This window comes from Aspergillus pseudotamarii (assembly GCF_009193445.1).
Source record: "Aspergillus pseudotamarii strain CBS 117625 unplaced genomic scaffold BDV38scaffold_7, whole genome shotgun sequence".
Classification (NCBI taxonomy): domain Eukaryota; kingdom Fungi; phylum Ascomycota; class Eurotiomycetes; order Eurotiales; family Aspergillaceae; genus Aspergillus; species Aspergillus pseudotamarii.
In genome coordinates this window covers 1-23,760 of record NW_022475021.1, presented here as the reverse complement: position 1 = coordinate 23,760, position 23,760 = coordinate 1, and the positions used below count along the sequence as shown (strand labels likewise).

Below are 23,760 nucleotides of genomic sequence, written 5' to 3'. Positions count from 1 at the left end.
TCTTCCCATGGGTGATCGAAGAGTGCGATGACCACATTAGCTTGCAGTGGCAGGGTGCAGATGAGTGCGATCTGGAAGTGACTAGGATAACATGAGCGTGAGAGTGCTATTTTCAAGAAATGTCTTCGTGATTATCGGGAGAGACCAAAAGTGTGAGCCGCTAATAGGGGGTAGATACGGTCATTATGTCGACGCTATTGGTAAGGCTGATCTTCAATTGCTTAATCACACTCACTGGCTCTAAATGTCACACTAAAATGCTGACGGCTGCTGCAGCACGTATGAACAAATACGCAGGAATGAGTCCAGATCAACAAGAGAGGAACGTGGAGATAGAGAGACTCGGCCGTGCGATTAAACGGCTGTCTTGCCCGTCTAGTACTCTTGTCGAATGTGGCAACAATGTCTTCACTAGCAAGGTATATACATCTACAGTTTAAGAGGCCGACATGTCCAAGTTTACTTGGTATTTATGTCCGCTTAATATGGTGCAGGTCGCGCTGAGGCACCAACCAGGTTAGTAGATCGAAGTTGGCTTTGATATTGACCAGGATGTCTGGCTCATTTCGGGCACCATTACGGGTTAGTGCCAAAAGTCTAATACACATCAAGCATTTAAATCCTTTCCCTCCGCAGCTGGACCTTGTTAGGGAATACGGAACCACCGCATTGATTGTCCACTACACAACTACAGAACACCCGTCCCATTTACACCAGTACGTAATCTAGTCCCATTGTGATATGATATGGAGGTCTTTAAGGAAAACATGACCCTAGTGCATCCAACCATTCAGGCTATCCTCCAGAACATACCATCTCGCTATCGAGGACCGGGCGGTGCGCTTGCTGTACTGAAGGATGGCAAACTCGTCGGCGAGCACGTTTGGGGCTTTGCCGACATGCAAAGCCTGATACCCATAACCCCATCAACGTTGATGCCAATATGCTCGATCACAAAACAAATGGTGTGCTTGATCATGAAAGATCTGGAGCGCAACCCCACCCCAGAGATGCTGAAGCGGGGCAATGTGTCTCGGCAGTTTGCGGACGCTCTGGATCAAACGCTCCATCCCGACCTCACTGCAAACACCGGACTGAAATTAGAGCATCTATGCAACAACCAGTCTGGGATACGAGATTACTGGGCTATGTCCATGTTCTGGGGTGCCCATCCCGATGGTGAATTTCGACTTGAAGAAGACGCCAGGAAGGCACTCGAGCGGACAAGGTCTCTGCATTTTGAACCCGGGACACAGTATGCCTATTGTAACTTGAACTTCCATGTCCTTGCCCGAATCATCGAAGATGTGAGTGGGCAAACCCTAGGCGACCTACTCGCTGAAAGGCTCTTCTTGCCGGCTCAGATGAAAACTGCGCGATTGTGCGCCGACAACGCGAATCTCCCTCCACCTTGTGTCGGGTATGAAGGAACTGAGTCCTCTGGCTTCATCCCAGCTATCAATCGCATGCAGTGGTCCGGTGATGCAGGGGTTGTGGCTTCCCTCAAGGATATGATTGCATATGAGCATTATTTGTACACCAGCTGGGACGACGAACAAAGTGTGTATCGTGTGATCGCGCAACAACAGTCATTCAAGGATGGCACAGTTGCACGATATGGATACGGCCTGAAGCATGATATTGTCAGAGACGTGGCTACGATCGGCCATGGTGGTGCTCTTCGTGGATTCCGTCTTCATAGAATCCAGGCTCCATCAGAGAAACTGGCGATTGTGGTTATGCTCAATCACCAGGCTGATGCGGAAGAGGCGGCAAATGATATTATGAAAGATATTTTTGACATATATAAGGGTCACGCTCCTAGACTTAGCCCTGTCAGTCCCTCCCCGAATTGGGTTGGCACTTTTTACGATGCAGAGGCCCAGTTAGCTGTTGAGATTGGGCACGGTCGTCAGGGCCATTTAACCGTCTCTTATGGGGGTTCCGATGATACTTTGGTCTGTGTTGAAGAAAACAAAGCCCAGTCAAGTAATATGATTGGCACAATCAATGGTGATTTCCTTACGCTCCACCGTTTAGACGACAATCGCGTCATTCATGCCAATCGTGTTGCTACTGGACAGCAACCACCTAAATACCATTACCTTGGTACATATTATTGTACAGAAGTTGACTCGACCTTTCATTGTACTGGTGGAGGTGGCATGTTATATGGACTATTTGAAGGATATCTTGGTTATGGCCCACCACACCTCATGCGATATATTGGGGACGATATATGGATTCTGGCATGTCCACGAGGCTTAGATGCACCGGCACCCGGTAGTTGGACAGTAGTATTCCAGCGCGATGACCACGGCGATATTGTTCATGTTACGATTGGCTGTTGGTTAGCCAGGAAAGTCGGATTTGCTAGGACGTAAAGGGGGCATTTTGAGGGGAAACAAGTCGTAACTTGCTTGTTGACACTGAGCTTAAATCTCAGCTCGCAGCTACTACTATAACAAATATTGTGATATTCGATCAACTACGGAGTACAGGTGATATCCTTCTGTTTCCACTCGAGGGAAAAGATCCCACGTTTACTTAGTACGCACAACATGCCTGTTTCTAACTTAATATCGCCTAAGTGCAGGGCCTAGTAGCTACTTTTACAACCCGAGGAGAAATTCGCAGGCGTCCCTATCGTTGGCGAATTTGCAACCTTCGGGATAATAATTTGGTAAAAGAAGCTGAGATTGAGGAAACGTTCGTGGATTAAGCCAGTAGCTTTTTCTGTATCCTTGTTCCACGTAGGAAGTGTTAATACATACTAGTCAGTTCTTGGCGAAGGCGCCCAAATGATATGCAATCCCAAGACATGCCCCATGAATACGCAGTTCACATAACAATGGCCTACATTTCCTCCTAGAGGGACAGATCCGTGGGACGCATGTATGGGAAGTAGAGAGGTTCAGCCGAGTGAGCCGGGTGAGGTCGTGAAGATGACCAACACTTCCAACCACATCTCCAAAACCCATTCAATCTATATAAAATTGATCTGAAGCAAAAACCCAAAAACATACAAAACATACAAAACATACAACAGGAGGGATTCGCTGGTGGTCACCCACCCAACTACTAACCTCCCGGCGTGTGGCTTAAGTACGGCTGAGCGGACGGGAAGCCCTGTTCTCCACACCCTATGGTCGTATGTACTGGAGTCATAATTGTAGAGTATTATAGATTTCTCAAAATACGCAGGCAATGTTTTTTCAACAATATAGAGTCCATCTGAAGGGCTGAATGAACATAGAAAATATAATAACTCACTAGTAAATATTATATTGAGTATGTAATTCCTAGACTCAGCAATAGAATATGAATAAGTTGTTCCGCCATCCTTAATACTATATCTTCAATTGCACATACTTGTTCCATTGAACAGAGATATATAGCTAAGCCCACCACACCTGAAGTTATATAACTCCTCCAGATATAACTCCAGATAAATTCCATTAATTAATTACTAATCCTTAGTAGTCTTTCTTATATCTTCATCCTATATATATCACTTTAGCATTGTCAGTTTAATACCTATTGTCAGTATCTTAGATAAAGTAATTGCTTTTATCCCTGTGAAGTGGGACCTAAAAATAGGGTTGACCATGTGCTTCCAGGCACGACGAATCAGGCCCCGGCTTCCAGACAGCTCAATTTATGTGGCTACCGTCGACGCGAGTTGGATCTCTTATAAAGACTGTTGAACACATAAATATTGGCACACAAATATCGAGCAGTCAAACTGAACTTCACTTACCGTTGAGCCCGGTGTTAACTGCATCCCGTCCCTCTCATCCCCACAGATGGCACGAATGAGCTGATGCATAGGGTCTGAGGCCAGCTAACTGATTCGTGTGATGGTTTCAGGCATATAATTGCACTATTATGTAAAAGTAGTATATTACTTGTGGTTTGTCATTTCCGCAGCATGCATTTCCTATACCATGTGAAAGGACAATTCACATGCTTGTTCACCGGCCCCCAATGGACTGTAAAAGCCATTGCTGGGCTTCACATTCTGGGTAGCGATTGTTGGGGGAACATTCAAAAGAGCCCTCGACTGCAGAGCCATCTCTGAGCACTGTATAATTGGTGTTTGTGGTCTTGACAACCTCAAAGAAAGCAGGAAGTGCATGCGCGTGTAGATCAATCAGATGAACGTCCAGCAAGTGCTTTCAATGAACAAAGATCTCCGGGGCCACCCTCCCATTGCTTTCGCCGCCATTGGGTCTGCCGTTGTCGATTATTTGGCCGTCTGTAACGACGATGAGACGTACGCGTTCGCGTGTTAGCGTGACGTTGGCGGAGCGATTATCAGAAGCAAGTCCTAAGTCAGTCCGTTTTCCCGAGGTAACGGCCCAGTAGACGATGATGATATCGGCTTGGTTGCCCTGCATTCCATCCACTAGAGCTTGTGTGAAAGCTTGAGTATTAAATTGAGGTAAGCCTTTTGTTTGATCGGCATAGGTCAGTAAGTTGCAGCAAGACGACCCATCTTTTGTTCTCCCTTTGTCTTCTTCTTCCCTTCCCTCGACCAGTCGCTGGTAGGTTGTCTTTTTAGACTTTCTGATGCGTTCAAAGTCTCCAATAAATACAGAATTACATCTTGAGAATGTTGCTCACTCCGCACGAGCCGAGTTCAATCTTCGTCCCTTTGTTGACTGACAAATCCACTGTTGTATCCAAAGCCTCTGCTGTACTGATTGTCTTCCCACAAAGCCGGAAAACAATGAGGTAACAATGCAAGCGAAGTCGAGGGCGGAATATCTGGAGACCTTTCGGACAGGCACGAGTTCAACCGCGAGACCAACGGGCACTTTGCGTACATTTATAGTTTCAAAAGAAATGCCTGTACCAAGCCCTGTACGGTCAAGTTTCGCGTCGATACTGAACCTCTGGGAATAATGCCTACGCGACGATGGGCTCCGGGTAGAACGGGATCGAGAGCGCTGCTTAGGGATGGCGCTCAGACGCCATCTCTTATTGGCCTTGACGTGAGCGATGGGGACATGGTGATCAACCGTACAGCATATTCAAGATCTGATGCCCGTAAAGTTGCGCTAGTCATGGATCTAATGAAGCATCTCATTACTGGAAACGCACTTCATGGGGGAGAGGGAGTAAAAGGAAAATAAATGTGGAGGAAGGAGTGAAGCAAGAAATGAAGGAAACGAGCAGGACATTCATTTCGTGCAACCTTCAGAGAATGTCACATAACTTCTTCACCTTTAAAAAGAGAGATATTAACATTCTAGCAATATATGCATTCAATGCCAGACGATGAATGGCTTTATACATTTCAATAACCTCAGTCAGTTCGCTTTTATGGCTTCACTGTTACATCTGATACTGTTGTACTGTATGCTAGCTGTATACACCTTTCCAGATATCGTGATACCAACACTTGCTCAAAATCACGCGTAACACCTGTATAAATAGTGATACAGGACTTAGGGGATCATTAGCTGAACAGTCAGGCTTTGGGGTGAACATAAAGCCAAGTTATAATCATGTAGAATTAATTTTCGTGAATACCTTCTAGAATCTAGATATCTGTATCAATGTGTAAGGGTGGTTGCCTCAGCCAGCAATTACGCTGCGTGTGTGCGAGTCAATGGCTTCCCCACCCACGTGGCAGTCCAATGCCCTATATAGTTCCCAACCGCGCAGAGGATTCATAATGTCAAGCGATTCGTTCTGTTTAGATCCCAATACATTCGGCCTTAGAATCCTGAACATTCACTATCTACCCCGTACTATATACATCTTGTATTGGTTGGCATACAGCGCCCCGAAGCCGTACCGCCAGTCAGATCACATATACAATATACCGCAAGGGGCTCTTACATTTATTTTATAATATATCAAAGAGATATCTTTAAAAATGAAGAAATATATAAAATTCGATTTTAAAGTCAATGTTCTATCTTCTACACACTGAAATGAGGGCCTGCCCCGGCTGGATGTAAAGCAACTGGTGCGTTAGAGATTAAACCATGAACAACTTATGTATGATTATTAGGAAGTTGACGCACTAACTAGGCGACTCTAAATTGGCGGTAGTTGGACTCGGCATTGTGTCTCGATGGGGCAGGTGTAAGCACTCTGATGGATTCCTCAGGAGGCACTAACTTCCACTATAGTCGACCTTCCCCAGATTTCCCCACAATATGGGGCGAACTAACCCCCCACAGCCAAGGAAGAAAATGTGCCACTCGTGTGGGGTTCCCAAAATAGTAACTCGAAACCGTCGACATAGTCTGACAACCAAACTATAAAACAAGGTCAACTTGCTGCATGAGCGACTGGACGGTTGGACCCTGGGCGCAATATTGACTGCGCTATTGCGAGGCATCGAGCTACGCAAGATGCGGTTTTTCGTCCGCCGCCTGTTCGCGATTGGCTTTTTAGCCACTGCCGCCCATGCATATGCTACCAGCAGGTCGGCGATGCTGCGCACAGTCGTCACGACTGACCTGGAGCAGGACGACTTAGCCTCACTAATCCGATACCTACTCTACACCAATGAACTCGATACCCAGGGTATCATCTACTCCTCTAGCCGCATTCACTGGAGCGGTGATGGCAATGGCACGAGGTTCTTCCTGCCTGACCGCGAATATACCTCCCCGCAGTGGTCATGGCGCTGGACCGGCACGCGGACGATTCAGGATAAAGTCCTCCAAGCATACGCAGAAGTTTTCCCAAATTTGCTTTGCCATGATCCGTTCTACCCGACACCGGACGACCTGTTGTCCAAGGTCAAGATCGGTAATATCGACTTTGAGGGCGAAATGGATCACGACACGGATGGGTCTAACCTCATCCGCTCCTTATTGCTGGACGAAGACCCGCGACCGCTCTACTTGCAGGCATGGGGTGGCACCAACACGATCGCCCGTGCTTTAAAGTCCATCGAGGAGCAATACTCGGGCTCGCAGCTGTGGACGCAGACCAAGGACGCAGTCTCCCGTAAAGCTGTGATCCTGGCTAGCGGTTTTCAAGACGAGACATATGCGAACTATATTGCTCTCCACTGGCCACAGGTCCGCGTCGAGCAGCTGGGGGCCGGATATAGCACCTGGGCCTACAACTGTGATAAGGGCCAGGGCAACGTCCATGGCTTGCCTCAATCCCGCGTATACTTCACCGGTGACTGGATCAAGGCGAACATTCAAACAGGACCGTACGGAAAGCTGTACCGTTCCTGGCTCGACGGCCAGTCTATGCCAGGTGATCAGCTGGACATTTTCGGCAATCTAACTACGGCGCGAACGTCAACCTTTTGTCAGCCACTAGGCCCGTACGACTTTTTGTCCGAGGGTGACAACGTGGCTTTCAACCCGCTACTAACGACCGGTATTCAGGACCCGAGCAACCCAAATCTCGGTGGTTGGGGTGGTCGAAGCATCCAGAATAGCACCTCACCGAACCTGTGGGAGATGGCTGGAAGCGAGAAGAACCGGTCCGGTGCCGAAACCGATAACTACACAACGGATCGCTGGGCCGCGGCCATCCAGAACGACTTTGCGGCTCGCATGCAGTGGACATTGACACCGAACTATGAACACGCCAACCACCCACCCTCGGTTGAGATCCTGAACGGAACCACAGTAAAGGCGCACCCTGGGGCGACCGTGGAGCTGGCCGGTGCCGTTAGCGATCCAGACCTCGACAACGTCACGACGTCCTGGTGGCAATACTTCGAAGAAGGTACATACCCGGGCAGCGTTACTGTGACTGAATCCGACAACCACCGAGCAGACGTGACAATCCCAGCTGATGCGGAAACTGGCCAAACTATTTCGATCATTCTTCAAGGGACGGACAATGGGCAGTTCCCATTGACCCGCTATGGCCGTGTTTTTATCCAAGTCATCTAATCCAATGAACCTGGACTGTCGCTGCGAGTTCCGGTATTGACGAAATAGCATCGAAAAGCTTCAAAGCTTCCAGTCGTGGGGCCCTGCCCATAATTGTAAAGGGTAGGGTGGATACTTTTGTGGCTATGATAGAGGATAACTTGTACTGCAACGGCCTTAGTCCTTCTTACTTCTTTTTTCTACCGCCATGTCGTTTGAATTGCGGTTGTTTATTTTGTGATATACCATGATTTGGCTCAATGTTAGCTACTTAGTCCGAAATTGTTTATTCGATGAGATTCCCCTCGGTGATTGGCTCCAATTATAATCCTAGACTGACCGCATCATTCCGGAAAATCGGTCACCACACGACACAACCCTACATAACCCATCCTACGACACAGGCTTCACTGAGAGCACTAAATCAAAATCAATTCAATGGACGTAATTGACAAAAACATACAACAGCATAAGTATGGTGGTGCTCACCAAGCGCTGCGTGGGCGGCTTGCCACCCTATTCAGTCTTCCTTCAGGGCAATTCAGGCCCCTGTTCACCCACCCGAATACTATATACCTGAGCTAGTCGGAAGGCACATTTGCGCAAATAAGATTAAGAAGTAGCACTAACCCTCTCACCCTGTAAGCATAAAGATTTTATTCTCTATGTTTAGTCGGTCTTTTTCCTTCATAATAATATTGCGTTTGAGCTATAACTACATCCTGAGGCGTGGATAATATAGCAGGACGAGGCGTGTCAATGTTTAATAAGGCAATTAATCTGGATGACTATAACAACTCCGAGTTAACTTAAGCAGTTCTCCTACATATAGAAGAGAAGTACGATTGGACTCTTCGCAGATTGAATAAGTTAGTTATAGGCGCCCTGCCGTAGCCAGACATTAGAAACTAATAGATTGCAGATTCTTTGCTCTGCCTCTAACAGCTGTGTCTCCGTCTAATATTCGATTCTATAAAGGCTTTCTGGAATTCGTGGCTAAAAATATTAAGAGACAACTTAGAAGTAAAGACACTCTGGCAGTAGAATTTATTGATAGGTTTCGTAGAGATTTCGAAGCTGGGCTACTTCTACGGCGAGGTTGTAATAACCTATCATACCATGGATAAAATTAGAATAATGTATAATATCTATAGGCCTAGAGAGCTTCCTTAGATATCGGATGTTGGGCTATTCCCTAACGTAATATGTTTTTATTGCCATCTTCTAGACTGATCAATATCTTTTATTCTGGAGTCGCGCGAGCTACATGCTACCTGTTATTATAACAGGGCGTGTTTGGTGGTATTTAGTTGCGGTGGTCTAAACTACGAATTAATATCCGGCATTGTGCAGGCAGTGGTGGGGGAGTGACTGAGTTCTAGGTACTGGCTTGCAAACGGCGCTGTTGAATGCACCATAAAGCAGCTCCATGGGAGCAATGAATGCTAGATGGCCGATTACAGCGGCCTGATGCTGTGTCAATGCGGTGAAATGTCGGCATCGCCGTCGAAATGCCTACCTGTGCCTCTCTTTAACCTGCGATGATGAGAGAATAGAGACTGCTTATAATCGGTCTATGCAGCAGATGCGGCTGATACTAGTGGTGTGTAACCCTGCTGTCTCTTATCGCGTCTGACCGTTACATGTATATCCTATTAATTAGCTAAAGATCTCTCCAAGCATTAGCTCTACTTGAAGCCGAACAGCTCTGTAACTTCGTATATATACTACTAGGACAGCGATTAGTACTTCTCTCTTATTTCCTAGCCTAATCTACTAAATATTATCTTATTTAAATCCATGGTCGCCTTAGCTGTTGGAAAATAATATATACTATTAAATAATATAGTATACTATAGAGTTTTCTGTTCTATATATCTAATTCTCTCAGTCACAGAGATAGTATTCTAATATTATATCTTTATATTCTTGGGGAGGACTACTTTACCAAATAATAAAGTTTAACTATTAAGGTATGCTCGAGATATATAGAGCTATATAATTACCGGATAATAAGGAGTTACTATACTTATTAGGATATACAAGAGCATGTTTTCACAGAACAAGATAAAAAGATATTTTGCTGTAAAGAATCATGCTGGATTATGTAGCAGACACCGCTCCTTCCCTATCGGGGTCCTTCCGTATATGTGTTGAACGGAAAACCTTTTGTTGAGCACAGACGAGAGCTAGATTAGAGAATGCAATCATCTCTGACTTTTCCTTTTGACCCCTATTTTGGTCGTAGCAGATTATCTCGGTCGGGAAGAAGTCTCCGATTCTGTTTTCGATATCTAGAAGATTGAGAGTATGTCGCTCGCGCTCTAGGCGCTCCCAATACAATAGAACTTCCTAGACCGCCATATGTCGTATTCTTGATGCAGAATCCACCACAGAGTAGTCGTAGACATCTATTGTCTTGTTGGGTTGCTCACGTAGATACGCCCGGAACGCAGCAATAAGCATGGTGGTAGCCACCTAGCGCTTAAAATTTGGGTGTGGGCGGCTCGCTGCTTTGTTTAGGTGTGCTTTAGGCGGCGGCTCACTACTTGAATATTCTTTACCTAAAGACCGTCGAAGGTGTAGAATAAGCAGGCAAAGGAGCATTTACACTGTTTGGCATAGGGAAAGGTATTATGATTAGCCGATATAGAGAGCGACGAAAGAAAAATTAAAGCGTCTAGCGGCGTCCTTTCATATTTTAGGCTCCCCGCTCTCCTCAGTCCAGACAAACAACCAACTTTCGCCCACAAAATGACCGGGAGTGAGGATCAAGCTGCAGATTTTTATCTCTGTCGTGAATTTCAGCGAGTATAATAACTCAAGAACCTTGCATTTCGTCCTCCCAAGGATCATGGGAGACTACCGAGGTACACTTTGTGACTTTTTGTCTTTAACAATATAACGTATTCACCTAAACAGACCTCAAATTACTTCCGTCGTGATTATCTCACTACCCCCGAAAGCAATGAATCCATCGGGTATTTTAGACTTTCGACCCTCTTATGGAGTTCATTACACATGGAATCAGGTGTCCGCATCAGTTGAAGCCCACTGTTGCGCAACAGTCTCGGGGATTCTGTCGCGGGTACCTATTTCAAAATTAAGCATTCATAACGACCAGAGAGGTACAACAGCTATAACCACTCTTGTTTGAACTTCTAATATCGCTTTAGTGGATTATACAAGAACCATCTAATTGTCCACAGGTGGGTCCATCTGCAAGATTTTGTACTGGATGATCAGGGTCCATCGTTCTCAAGCTAAGGGGATATATTACTGAGAAGCATCTTTGATTATATGATATCATACGATGCCTGTGAAGAGATAAGACAATTGCCAGTGTTCAAAGAGAGACCAATTTGCTTTCGTTCAGCGAACAGCCCTCGCAATTTCTTTGAGCTTATATTTCTTTACTTCTCATATTTCAATCAAATAGCAACATGTATAGAATGTAGAATAATGATCGGACATTTCAACGTGCGATTCAGGTTGAATACACGCCCACTGACGCTTGTGTAAATGAAGATGACCTTTCCAAAACGCCTGCTAAAGTTTTCGAGGAACTCAGTATCGTCGCAATTTCTCCAGCGGACATGTCGTCCGAAATGAAGTCGATGTGTCTTTTCAGGCATGCAGCATCCTCATCACGGCCGAGATCTTCCCAGCTGCCAACCAATGCATGCAGCAGAAGTGGTAGCAAATCAAAACTATTCCCTGAGTTTCGAATGCAGATCTCAAGAATTTCTTGCTGTAAATCAGCAGCACCAAGCCAGTTATCCTGCGAAGCATGTACCAGCGACAGTCTGAATAGTGTCAGAAGAGTTTCAGGATCCTCTCTACCAAGAACTGCTTCCCATGATCTGGAGAGTTGAGATAGCATCGAGCATAGTGATTCATCACTGACCAGACCATCTTGCATGAGATAGAGATCTACAAGGCGTTGAAGACTTGTGAGTGTTTTTGGGTCTTCGCTTCCAAGACTCCGCTGGAGAACCTGGTACATGTGCTGATGGAGAGCCTCGGCCTCACAAAACTGGCCTTGCTTTTCGTGACATATTGCCAGACCGAATTGGGCGTCGATCACAGCATCATGCTCCGGTCCGAGAAGTTGTCTCATTCGTTCGAGTGTTTTGGTTGTGATATCCCTAGCCTTCTCTCCTTGACCTTGTTTTAAATATATTGCTCCAAGTTTATATGAAGAGACGAGGGCAAAATGAGCATCTGGGTCAAGATATCGAATCAAGCTTTCGGCTAGAGATGCGGCGGCTTCTAGCTCGCCATTTTCTACTAGTAAGTCAACCAGTAGATCTGCGGTGTGCGCCGTTTCCGCATGGTCAAGTCCAAGAACCATTTTCTGCTTTTCGAAGACTTCTTTCATGAGTAACATCGCTTCCCAGGGCTGAGTTTGGGTCTCCAATGCGCGTGCAAAGGCCCTCATGCTTAAAAGTGTTCGCGGATCCTCTCGTCCAAATTGACCTTCTTGGCTTACAAGCACCTGCGCGAGAAGTGTAGCCGCTTCTTCATGTCGACCTTGGATTCGGTACAAATTTGCCAAGTCCTTGATGTAATCATTCAAGTCTCGAGGGCTATCTGTTTGGATCGTCTTGTGTGATTCTATGACTTCTTGAAGTAGTATCTCCGCTTCGTCAAGACGATCTTGCTCCTGATAGAGTTTGGCTAGATCTGCCTTGATGGAGGTAATGGACCATTCGTCGTCCGGAAGATCTCGCTCCCACGTCTTCCATAGCTCTTTATATTCGGATTCAGATTCAGCCCACCGATGAGAGCCTTGGTAGCGATGTATCTGGGCGAGAAGCTGGCGAAATGCGAGATAGACTTTGTACCCTGTTTCCAGATGAAAATTAATACATGCTTCGATCGTTTGGAGACATCGCTCCTCAGCAGTTTTGTAGTCTTCGCACTTAATCAATGCTTTCACTTCCAAGGCGGAGGCAATTATTGTTTCTGGAAATTCCCATCCGAGACTAGCCTCGGCTTCCTTCCGTGAGATGACGGTCATACGTTTCGCTTCATTCGGTTTGTCGCAGAAGAGCACGTAATCAGAGGCATGACGAACTAGTCTGGCCCATCTCAGTCGATGATTTGGATCTGGACCGTGGGATAATGCCGACTGAACGTGGGGGAACAAGGCTCGAGATCTAGAGATATTTTCGAAATTGGTAAATTTCGGAAATTCCAGATACAGATTCTGGATAAATATCTCTTTCCAATGCTCGAGCCTTCCTTGCGTGTTGAGCCACTCCTGGATCGCGAGTTGCACAAGACCATGCATTCCAAAGGTAAGTGTCTCGGGATCAATGGAAATGAAAGAGTGGTCTTTGAGCGTAGCAACATTGTCCTCGAATTCTAACTGAGACAGAGTGAATGGAGCCATGCCATCATTGCTCCCATTTGAATCTGCCGAGGCCTGTTTATTTGCTTTCTCTCTCTGGTAAACGGGTTCAAACGGTGTATAGCTTTCATCGATATCACTGTCACTTTCGACGTTATCATCATGGAATGATGCTTGCAGTAGATAATCTGGGATCCCTTGTCGGTCGAAAAAGCTCATCAAAGACAGAAGATTCATGGCCTGCGGATTCTCTTTTTGGATTGATTCGAAGGATATTTGCAGGGTTACTATGATGGAATTGTCGGCTTTCCCATCACGATGCAACAATCTTGTTTGTCGCCTCAAAAGATTCAACCTTGCTTCGTTGCTGTCTCGAAACATGTGGAGATATTGTGACACTGTACATCGAGGGAAGTGCCTTACAAGGAAATTTGCTGCTTGGACAATAGCCAGTGCTATCCATTCAAGTTCCCGAGCAAGGCTTTTCAGGCTCATTTCATCCGCGACGACCTTATCCTGAAGTTTTCTTTGGAGCAAAGCAACTGCATGACTCTCAGAAGGCTTGACCGTTATAATATCGCATTCATTGACAAGGTTCAATGCAATGCGTTTGCTGCGAGTCGTGATTATGATAGACCCATTCGGAGTCCTTGGAAGATATTCAAGGGGCGATTTCTCAGAAAGCCCGCCTAGATTGTTTGGTGGCTCAGCTCGTTCATCATTACGGGCTGATTTCGAATTTTTGAAGGCTGGTTTGTGAAGATATTCGTCATCGTCAACATTGTCAAGGATGAGAATCCATCGTTCTTCTTGTTGATCCCGGAGCCAGTTACCAACAAGCTGAAGGATATTGGCAGCTGGATCTCGACGACGTGGAATTTTAACATGCTCCGCAATATCACGGAGGCCTTGTTCGTATCGCACAATGTCGCTCGCGTGAACCCAGAAAACCCAAGCTCTAGGTGATTGCCCTCGAATCCAGTATGTGTATTCGATGGCGATCTGAGATTTGCTCCTAGTTGTTAAAATTTTGTAACTTCTGAGGCAGAACATGCTTACCCAACTCCGCCAAAGCCAATTAATGCCAATCTGGCTGAAGGTCGAGAGCTTAATTTATGCACCCGGTCTACAAGGGATCCTGGGTCCACGAAGTCCGGATCGCGTCCAAACGGAATCATGGCAATAGGCTGCGGTTTCTTTTCTGGGCCCTCGGCGGGCGGACCAATGTTCATAGATCGACCGTCCATTTCCCGAAAGGCCAGGGACCTGAAGCAGTCTTTTGACACGATCAGCAAGTGGATTTCTGTACTTCACAACTAGTCTGACCTTGAGCTGGTAGAACATTCGAGTCGACGGCCTTGTCGGAGAAGACAACTGTCCGTAGTTAGCAGGGTAGGAGTAGTGTATGTCTTTTATTGGCTCATTTTACCTGTTCCATAATTCCTGACGTTGTACTGGCTCCCGGTAGAGTTATTATTGTGTTGGGGCCCACCGCCGACGTTGGCGTTCTGCACCCCTTGATCGCGAGTGTCGAAGGTGAACGGTGGTTGTGTTTGGTGGCTCATTGCGGCTACAGATGTTGTCTGAGCTGCCGAAGCCACGGTATTACATCCAAATCACAGGTAATTATTTCCTTTATGGGTAGCTTGTCTAGAGTGAAGAGAGCGGATGGGGGTAAGCAAGGGCAGTGCACAGCCTATTTATGGTATGAGAAAACCTCGTCAATGGCGCTGGCAAGGTGATGCATCACACGCTAATGTATAGGTAACACAGGTCCTCGTCTCCACACATGGATTCCCAACTGCGTTATTGGGTGGTAAATTTATACGGAGTATACGAATGAGCGTTGACACAAACGTGTGGTGTGGGGCAAGTCCTATGGACTACAGACTAGGCCAAAATCCTGTCGCTTTGTTTGATTGGTGTTAGAGAATGGCTCCACCTCACCCAATTTACTTTTTCTTGTCACCTGAGAAACAGGATGAAGCTAAGCCAGGGACTCACAAGAGTCAACCTTTTGAGCTCTCTCCATCGTCCCGGAATGGGTGGTCTATGTTCGAAGTTTTGGAAGGAATTTCTCTAGCTCCCTCGGAAGAGATGATATACTGTAATTTGGTGCGGCAGACGAACATGGAAGTGGCATGAGCAATAACACCTACCTAAGCAACCCTGGCTAGATTCGACGTCGGTGTGTCCACAAGGCTAGCCGTTTAGCCCTTTAGCGAGAGTTGCTTGAATGTGCTGGAGGAATTACAAGGCTGTGGACAGGCCCATTGAACTGATTTCCTTGCCCGTTATTGTTAACCTGAGTGCCTGTTCCAGTGTTTGCGTTGATCCAGCCTTGACCGGAGTTATGGAACAGACAGCTCGAACCACTTCCTCTTACAGATGACCGGCTCTGAGTTCTCTCGGGTGCTGGGATATCTACCTCACTAGCGAGATTGGCATTTGCACTTGCACCCGTCCTGGCGGCCGATGGCTCCACACAACTGCTTCAAAAGCACCTGTTAGTGATTTTGTTCCAGATCAAAGCTTTTTAGCTCGCCGTGGGGCATACTTAATCCGCGATTCCCATCTCCGAATCTCACCAAGCAATCGCTTGTATCCATTCTCTTTCGGCGAAGCGAACTTTACCATATCTCTATGATTGGAGTGTAGACTGATCGAGCTATAACCATCTAGAATAGCCGATTCCTTGCAAACTACCTTTCCCACCACAGGCAGGGGTAGCTCTTCGAAAAAGGAAGTCACTTCGAGAGCCCTGCCATCTTCGCGCAATTTACGTACCATTGCTAAGAAGTCAACCTGCAGAGACTCAAGCATCTGGTTATCTGTTCCTAGGACAGCTAGCAGGGACTTGTTGGTCGACTTCACCAACCCTAAAGCTGCAGCGGATATTCTGGCCCAGTCCGCCATCCAAGCACCTTTGTGAGGCGTCCCCATAAATATGATACCCCGCGTGGAATTGAAAATGCCCCGAAGATGGCGCTCAGGGTCATTTCGGGAAAGGAGAATAGCTTTCTTGCAGACAAGACCTCCCAGGCTATGGGCGATGAAAATTAGCGGGCGCGACGACGCATCGCAGAAAGCTCTGTCAGCTGTCAAGTCATGAAGGAGATTCGTAGCGTGATCAATCAACCGATTCGATGAGGCGGCAGATTTTCGGACAATATAGGCGTCATAGCCATAGGTCAATATTCGAGCTCGCCTAATGTGGGAAGGGAGTAGCATTTGCGGCCAGGGAGCCGACTGGTGATCCGCTGTCCAGGTGGTGCGGCGATCTCCGGTTAGGCCGTGGACAAAACAAATATCGTAGTCCGCATCGGGACAGTCATGTAAGACTTCAAGGCCGTCCGGAAATATAGCGGTCGAGAAGGTATCTAGCGATGGTGCATCTAAACCAGCCTCGGTATACTGTCTTGAATCGGTAGTAACGAGGTTGCCCGATGTTGGTTCAGACTGCAAGACCACGTGGGCTGGTTTCCACCGTGCCGAGAGGGCTCTGAATTTGTGCATCGTGCGGCTCGAAGCTGAAATGGTTTGGAGATTGCCTAGTCAGACGACAGGGTATTTGTGCCCGACCTGGCGGATTCTAGAATATCCAAGGCTCAAATCTGTTGCTGTGGTATTCAGTTGACTGGAAATGCAATCGGACTGAGAAGTTCTGGGGCCTTAAAAGGGTGGGGCAGCCCTTTGAAATGTTTGCAAAACCACCTGCTTTCCTTAAGACAAACGCATCGTCGTACAGGGAACAGCGTTCCAACCAGAAGCATGCAGTAATTGTTTTCCCTATTTGAAATTTCTAGGCAAGTAGTATAACAGTGATGCGGTTAGACAGTCGTCGCAGGATTGAATGGGTCAGTTTTGTTTGTCTCTGGTGTAGCGAAAGAGTGCTGTTAGGCAACAAGACAGGCCACTCAACAATAACACCCGTGACAGCTGAAAACGGAGAGGTTTATGCCTAAGAGCGGGGGCCTCAGGTGCTAATAGCCAGTCCAGTCACCACGCTTATTTCAGCTGACTCATATAACGTCTAAACAAGTTAAGAATAGCCTGGGTATATATCAACGTGTCCTTCGAGTCTCGACCGGCCCAAATTGATAGCTCCAGAGTAAATTTACTCGGCTCTTTCGATCTCTCTGTTCAGGGAACTCGGCGTTTTATATATTATTCAAATATCAACTCCGTTTCGTCATCTATGTTAAAGTCGTTGCACCTCAATCGTCTATTCGGGGACGCATATAATGTTGACCAGCGAAGTTGACATCAAACGCCTATTTAGTGGCACCATCTCCGCCCTCCAAGCAATACAGGAAAGCAGTGGTTCTCACACCTTGGAAAATCTTCCCTCTGTCTTTGGCAAAGTAGCCAAATGGATCCCAACTGCCCAGGAATTTTTCGAGTCTTGCAAAAAACATCTTAGTCCTGCCGCGCTGAATAAAGGATCCCTTGAAGACCTGAGTACTGCTATGGAGGTTTGCAAGGGGAAAGCCATCCGACTAGATGAGATCTTCTACGTGGTGATCAGAAGTTCCGATGCAAGTGAAGAGTACCAGACGGTCGCCAAGGAAGATCGGTTAGAGGATCTGATGAAGGCAATCTTCGAGCATATGATTCAGCTGGCGAAGAACCCGCCTTTTTCAGAGGTGGTGGGGTCGGAGGTTGACCGTCTGGAGGAAGGACTGCGTGTGCTCATGGCGATACCCGCGTCATTGTCTGGAAAGAGATCATCGTATTTATTCCACAACTCTGGTGACGGCTGGATTAATGTGAACACGGGCACCGCACCTCAAAACAACAATAACAGCTCGGGTTACCAATTCAACGGGCTAATCCATAGACTCCAGTTTCCAAACTGAATTTGATTAGTGTATTTGGGCCTGGACCGTAAATCACTTGAAAGAACCCACTGCGGTTCCGTCCATAGTTAGAAAGCCCCAATATCAAATGGTTGACCCTAGTGCCTCAATGGACATGACTGCTTACTTTTCCTTCCCTTTCTCAACATCTTGTTGGATTTAGTGGCCTTCGATGCTCAGGTTGCTCTATGTCTGATGAGTGGCTGTACTAATAATTAACATGAGCTTTGTTCCATATTAAACTGCCACCAGCTACGTGCATCGGGTTCAAAAGCCACAAGACATAGGAACTTACTTAGCAATAAATCTTGGGGCCCCTTCGGTGATCGAGACTTTGTTCAACTGGATTGCTGAAAAGAAAAGGAAATAAAACGTCGAACGCCTGATTCCTGTGACTTGGGAGTCAATATCTTTCTGATTCGGTCTACCGCCTAAGTGTATTACAGCTGAATGGAACATGAAAAGTCTGGTAAGTTCAGCAGGCATGTAGCCAATTGTTATGGAAACGTTCATAGCGAGTGAGCTCCATGGGTGAAGAGAATAGAAGGGGCGTTCAGTCAGGGTGTTAGGGCGGCAAGGGCCCCTTCCGCGACGAATCAAAATGAAAAGGTTGTGAAAACATACAACATCTGAGCTCAGGCGGCGGTCACAGAGTGAATTCCCAGATAACAAGGCCCGGTGAAGTAGCGGCTTGTTGAACTTCTCTCCAAGGCGATCGTGCAGTGTCTGAGAATCCTTCAAAAGAATCACGTCCTCATGCAATGTCAATGTCGAGAAGATCGATGGTACCAACACGCTTATCTCCAGCGGGCGATTAAAGATCCATAAGCTTCTCATGAACTCTACAATAATATCCTCCCTTAATTTCGCCCAACTTGCTTCCCTATCCAACTCACATATGAGCCTTTAGAGTTCAAGAATACCCGCGTTACCGAACATCGGAAAATCCAGACTATATGGGCCCCATTGGAGACTGTCTGGGATATGGAGCTACTTCTGCTGCTTTCTGTGTGCGTCCCTCCATTCTTTCCGTTGTTGACGTTTCTTGTCTGACATGTGCTGGGTTAAGTATCACTTCCCTGATGGAGACTCTATAGGGAGGGGACTTTCCTTGGGAGGAAGAGGGCTTCTTTTGAACGGGAACTTCCCAAAGGACAAGGGGAACTTCCCAAGGGAGGAGGGGAACTTCTCTCAAGGGAAAAGGAACTTCATCCCTGTCAGTCAAGCCACCTGTGAATGAACGAGAGCTATCTACTCCTGCTTTAGTGCTTACAGCAAATCAATACTGCTCACCCATCTGTGCGCATGTCCAGCGTTAGACTTTGATCATCTGGAGGTATGGTCTGTGGAGCCTACAGGCAGATGATTCAACCATATCCTCAGCCAAACCAACAGACCCCTACGTTACCTACTTACCCATCCCACCGAGGGCCAGTATATGTTGGACGTTCACATATTTCACAACAAAATGAGGGTATAATACGGAGTCACTGGTCTACTACTAGCTAAAATCAACACAAGTCGGAAGCATCAATCTCTGAGCAAGAGATGGCAGGCTCAGTTTCCCGACTGGTTGAGTGACCTATCTGTATGGACAGGTCGTAGCACCGACATGTACCCGTCACCTTTCAATTGCTATCCTCATAATGTCGAGTCCTAAATCATGCCCATGTCTGCTCTCGACTGTATCCGGCACCTCGACGATCATCATGGTAACAGAGGAGCTCACCATGCTGACCTGGAGGCCAGTCAGAATCGAGGCCGAACCTGACGTCACTGTATATGTTCAGAGGAGGGTGAGATTGATCGCGTGTAGCACTCTGCTCCGCCATCACGACTGCGCTGGTCGCCCAGTGTGCGCCGCGATGATCGTCTCGTTCGGTCGCCAACCGTATTGAAAATGAATTAGATCGCGAAGGAAGCCCGTCAATGTTGACAGCTGATTGATCTGCGCCCACGTATCGTTCCCGGTCAATATCGAAGACCCCCTGACTCTCGGTCGCGTGACCATCCTATACAGGATATGTCAAGGCTTCGCCTGCGGCCTCGTGTAAGCCTCTGTCATGTGGTGTAACACCAGCGTTCGAGCTGCATGCGTCACAGCACCCTCGGTAAACATTCATTGGAGAGGGGGACACACAGAGCGATGTCTGGCATCAGACGTGGCTTTGCTCAGCTTAGCCAGTGGCTCGAAGACTATCAGGTGACCCAAACTGGGCCTCAGGATGCTGCCATCGATCGTGTCATCCATCGCGATCTCATTCTGCCAGCCTCTTATGGTCCGAGCCACGCTCACGCAACAACCCATACGATCTGTGCCACATTTCGCCCTCTGCCAATCTGTCCCGGAAACGTCGCTAACGATGACTGTGATGTAGGTTGTCGGGGCAAGCCGTCTGCACAATTTTGCGACCGCATCGAATTCTGCCGAGTTCCCCGGTTCAGCTGAAGAGAAACAATGTCAAGTAGCTAACAGTTCGAGGAACGACATAAAACGGCCAAGTGGCAACGTAACGCTTTCCTCGCCGTCGCCCAAAATACAGAGTAGATCTCCGTACCAAAGAATCAAAATGACTGGTGTGTTGCTGACGGTTGCGGCCTTTCATAAATCCGATCCTTTTGGACACGTCAGCAGGCGGGGGGCAGTGGGTGCGTTTTAGGCGGGCTTCAGGTTATGTTCAGGCAGAGGGCTGAAGTAGACTTCGGCAACAATCCTCAATTCAATGTCCATGGATATCCGCAATGCTCTCCGCAGATTGCGGATATAGTATGTCAATTACTACCCTCAATTCTCAGATTTATAGATATAGTATACTATCTAATATTCTCAGGATATTTAAGATTATCCAATAGATATCAAACATATTAAATATACCAAGCCTTGTAACTTATACATATTTATATAAGATCTAGGTAGATAGATAGATAGATATATATATATATATATATAAGTAGTATAAGTACCGTACCTAATCACCTGACGCCCGGCCCCACCTGACGCCCCATTTTTTGATATACACCGACTTTTCAATACTTTTCAAATTATCATAACTCTGTTAATATGGCTTCAATTAAGGTAGTGATAACTGAGATTAAAAGCTTAAAACTAGGAGAAAAAATAAATTATATAAAAACTGTTAAAAAGTATAGTATAAGTAGATATATACTATCTCGATATTATTGTAGTATCCAATATACTTAAGTAGAGTAATATAATAATTAATAAATCCTTAATAATAAGTAGACTAAAATACTTATAAAATAGATTAATAATCTAACTAATAAAGATCTTTCTTCTATACTTGAGATACTATAAAACTTCGCCAAGAAAATTACTGGGAAAAAGCCAGGAAAATAGTAGCCAACTTAATTTTTAAAGATATATAATAATTAGCTTACTATCTGCTATATAACTGGGATTAACTTCCAATATAAATAAGCTGATTCAGTATATAAATACTTACTTTACTTTAAGTTAATAACTAAAAAGCTTAAGAAATATAATATACAGTCTAAAAATATATATAATATAAATAAGAAAGACTTTTTTATTAAAGTATTATTAAAAGACAAAAGAGTCTTTTTTTATTTTAAATTTAAGTAGAGAGGGTTTAAGCAATATCTTCAGAATAGAAATAGAAAATAGATTACTATAATTACTTATATCTCTATAAATAGAAGCTTTCTTTCCCCGGGTCTTATATATTAAGATATCTCAGGTAATATACAGAATTTCTGGCTTTAGGATTTTAATTCTAAGTATTATATATACTTTTTTATATTATTCTCTAGTGGCTAAATAAATAATAATATTAGATATACCTGGCTTACCAATATCTTTAATTAAGAAATAAAGAAAAAGACTTAAAAATATTAGAGACTTCTAATTCTTGATAACTATAAATTTTATATAATAATAAAATTTATTAATTTCTGTAATAAAAATAAGATTCTTTTAATTATTTATCTATCTTATTCTATATATATACTACAGCTGCTGAATATTAATATCTTTAATTTTTTATTTACAGTATACAGTACTGAATTGAAGCAATTTTTATATAATTATTAAGAAATAAGTTATATTATAAAACAAGACTTCTTTCAGCTCTTTTAACCAGCGTAGAATACTACTTTATTAAAGAAAAATATTAAAAGTGTATAGAATTCTATTAGTTTATATCCTTGGAATTCTGAAAGAATATTAATATATTTTACTAAAAAGAATAGTACTAGACTATTATCTAGTAATTTATCTAATTCTGTCCTAAGTATAGAAGATTAGAGATATATTAAAAGACTTCTTTAGTAGACAGTTTCTGATATCTATAATAAAAAGACTTAAAAGCTTAGTTCTACTATATACTCTCTTTTTACCAAGAATATTCTGTTTAAGCTGTATTATTTAGATCTTGAAAAAGTCTTAAAAAATAAGCAGAAGAAATATTAGTATAGAAAACTACTTCTATTTAATTTATATACTTTGGAAAATAGTAATATAATCTTTTACTTATCTAATAAAATTCAAAAAACTCAGAATCTTTAGACTCAGAAAGATAAAGCTATATAATTTAATAAAACTATTAAGTAAAATAGAAAGCTTTATTAAAAATAGAAAAAGAAAGAAAAGTAGTTTCTAATACAAAAATACAAGAGAATCTAAGCTTTAAATAAGAAGATATATAAGTAGATAAATATTTAAAAACAGTATTAAAGAGAAAAAGAAAAGCTTATTAAAAAAGCTAATCTATAGCTTTAAAATAATATAAATCAGGCTACTAAAGATAAGACTAAAATCCCTATACTATTAACTCCAAAAATTAGAAAGAATATTAATAATTAAAATAAAATTATTATTATAGAGACTTTATATAGTATAAATTATTAAGATAGGCAGATCTATCTATCTACATATTTTCGGAATTATTAAAATAGTTATATAGATTCTATATAGTTCAAATACTAAACTACCAAGAAATTATACAATAGTAAACAATATATATGATTGTAGAGCTTTATCTTTAACTCTGGTTTTTATAGGAAATTGGGCGTCAGGTGGAGGCGGGTGTCAGGTGATCAGGTACGGTACCATATAACTTACTTTATATAGATAATTAGGCGAGAATTCTACTAGTGCAGATATCCTTATTAAGGATATAGTATGCGACCCAATATCCAATGGAGAGGATATGCCGCAGTCTAGGCTGAAGGTAGAGAGCAGCAAGGACGCTAAACCAAACAAATCAAAAAAAGACAGTAAAGATGAACATACAACAGCATTAGTATGACTGTACTTACCCAAGGCAAGTCGTGAGTGTCTCGCTGCTCTTAGCAGCTATTCAGAGTACTGTTTAAAGATCTGAATATTCTTTATCCAAAGAACTAGAAAGTATATTTTTACTTCTATATTAAAGAGAGTATAATAGTAATAAATAGAGTATAGTCTATTATATTTCCTATTCTATATTTACTCTTTATTTAAATATTTTATTTTAAGCTATTACAAATATTTTTATTATTTATTAGTATTCTTTTTTAGTAATAAATTTTAATAACTTACTATATTACCCGAAAACTTTAAGATAATTAATCTCAATAATTATAATAATTCTGAAATATAAAAATCTATTTTTAACTATACTAAAAGAGAATATAACTAGACTCTTAAGTATTTTAATAT

At 44.2% G+C, this 23,760-nt stretch overlaps 7 protein-coding genes across 7 annotated transcripts; 3 read left to right on the top strand and 4 right to left on the bottom strand.

The window, feature by feature from the left end:
- Window positions 1–767: 767 nt before the first annotated feature.
- On the top strand, window positions 768–2,384 carry BDV38DRAFT_278849 (beta-lactamase/transpeptidase-like protein; the record flags this gene model as incomplete). The annotated part of the gene is made up of 1 exon (XM_032058840.1): window positions 768–2,384. One exon carries the CDS (start codon window positions 768–770, stop codon window positions 2,382–2,384), a length of 1,617 nt encoding a protein of 538 aa, XP_031917558.1.
- A 3,987-nt stretch (window positions 2,385–6,371) lies between these two features.
- BDV38DRAFT_296171 (uncharacterized protein) lies at window positions 6,372–7,919 on the top strand (the record flags this gene model as incomplete). The annotated part of the gene is made up of 1 exon (XM_032062873.1): window positions 6,372–7,919. One exon carries the CDS (start codon window positions 6,372–6,374, stop codon window positions 7,884–7,886), a length of 1,515 nt encoding a protein of 504 aa, XP_031917557.1. The 3' UTR covers window positions 7,887–7,919.
- A 3,433-nt stretch (window positions 7,920–11,352) lies between these two features.
- Window positions 11,353–14,786, bottom strand: BDV38DRAFT_278847 (TPR-like protein; the record flags this gene model as incomplete). The annotated part of the gene is made up of 4 exons (XM_032058839.1): window positions 11,353–14,236; window positions 14,281–14,497; window positions 14,548–14,595; window positions 14,651–14,786. The coding sequence occupies 4 exons, from the start codon at window positions 14,784–14,786 to the stop codon at window positions 11,353–11,355; spliced, it is 3,285 nt and encodes a 1,094-aa protein (XP_031917556.1).
- Window positions 14,787–15,439: 653 nt separating this feature from the next.
- BDV38DRAFT_268308 (esterase/lipase family protein) lies at window positions 15,440–16,737 on the bottom strand (the record flags this gene model as incomplete). Its single annotated transcript, XM_032056747.1, has 3 exons — window positions 15,440–15,713; window positions 15,779–16,639; window positions 16,709–16,737. The coding sequence occupies 3 exons, from the start codon at window positions 16,735–16,737 to the stop codon at window positions 15,440–15,442; spliced, it is 1,164 nt and encodes a 387-aa protein (XP_031917555.1).
- A 364-nt stretch (window positions 16,738–17,101) lies between these two features.
- BDV38DRAFT_188904 (uncharacterized protein) lies at window positions 17,102–18,225 on the top strand. The gene has a single exon (XM_032052230.1). The coding sequence runs from the start codon at window positions 17,466–17,468 to the stop codon at window positions 18,078–18,080; it is 615 nt and encodes a 204-aa protein (XP_031917554.1). The 5' UTR covers window positions 17,102–17,465; the 3' UTR covers window positions 18,081–18,225.
- BDV38DRAFT_188844 (uncharacterized protein) lies at window positions 18,174–19,329 on the bottom strand. Its single transcript, XM_032052229.1, has 2 exons — window positions 18,376–19,329; window positions 18,174–18,288 (listed from the first exon to the last, which is right to left on the bottom strand). Exons 1-2 carry the CDS (start codon window positions 18,915–18,917, stop codon window positions 18,267–18,269), a joined length of 564 nt encoding a protein of 187 aa, XP_031917553.1. The 5' UTR covers window positions 18,918–19,329; the 3' UTR covers window positions 18,174–18,266.
- A 412-nt stretch (window positions 19,330–19,741) lies between these two features.
- Window positions 19,742–20,331, bottom strand: BDV38DRAFT_278844 (uncharacterized protein; the record flags this gene model as incomplete). Its single annotated transcript, XM_032058838.1, has 2 exons — window positions 19,742–20,092; window positions 20,221–20,331. The coding sequence occupies 2 exons, from the start codon at window positions 20,329–20,331 to the stop codon at window positions 19,742–19,744; spliced, it is 462 nt and encodes a 153-aa protein (XP_031917552.1).
- Window positions 20,332–23,760: the final 3,429 nt, after the last annotated feature.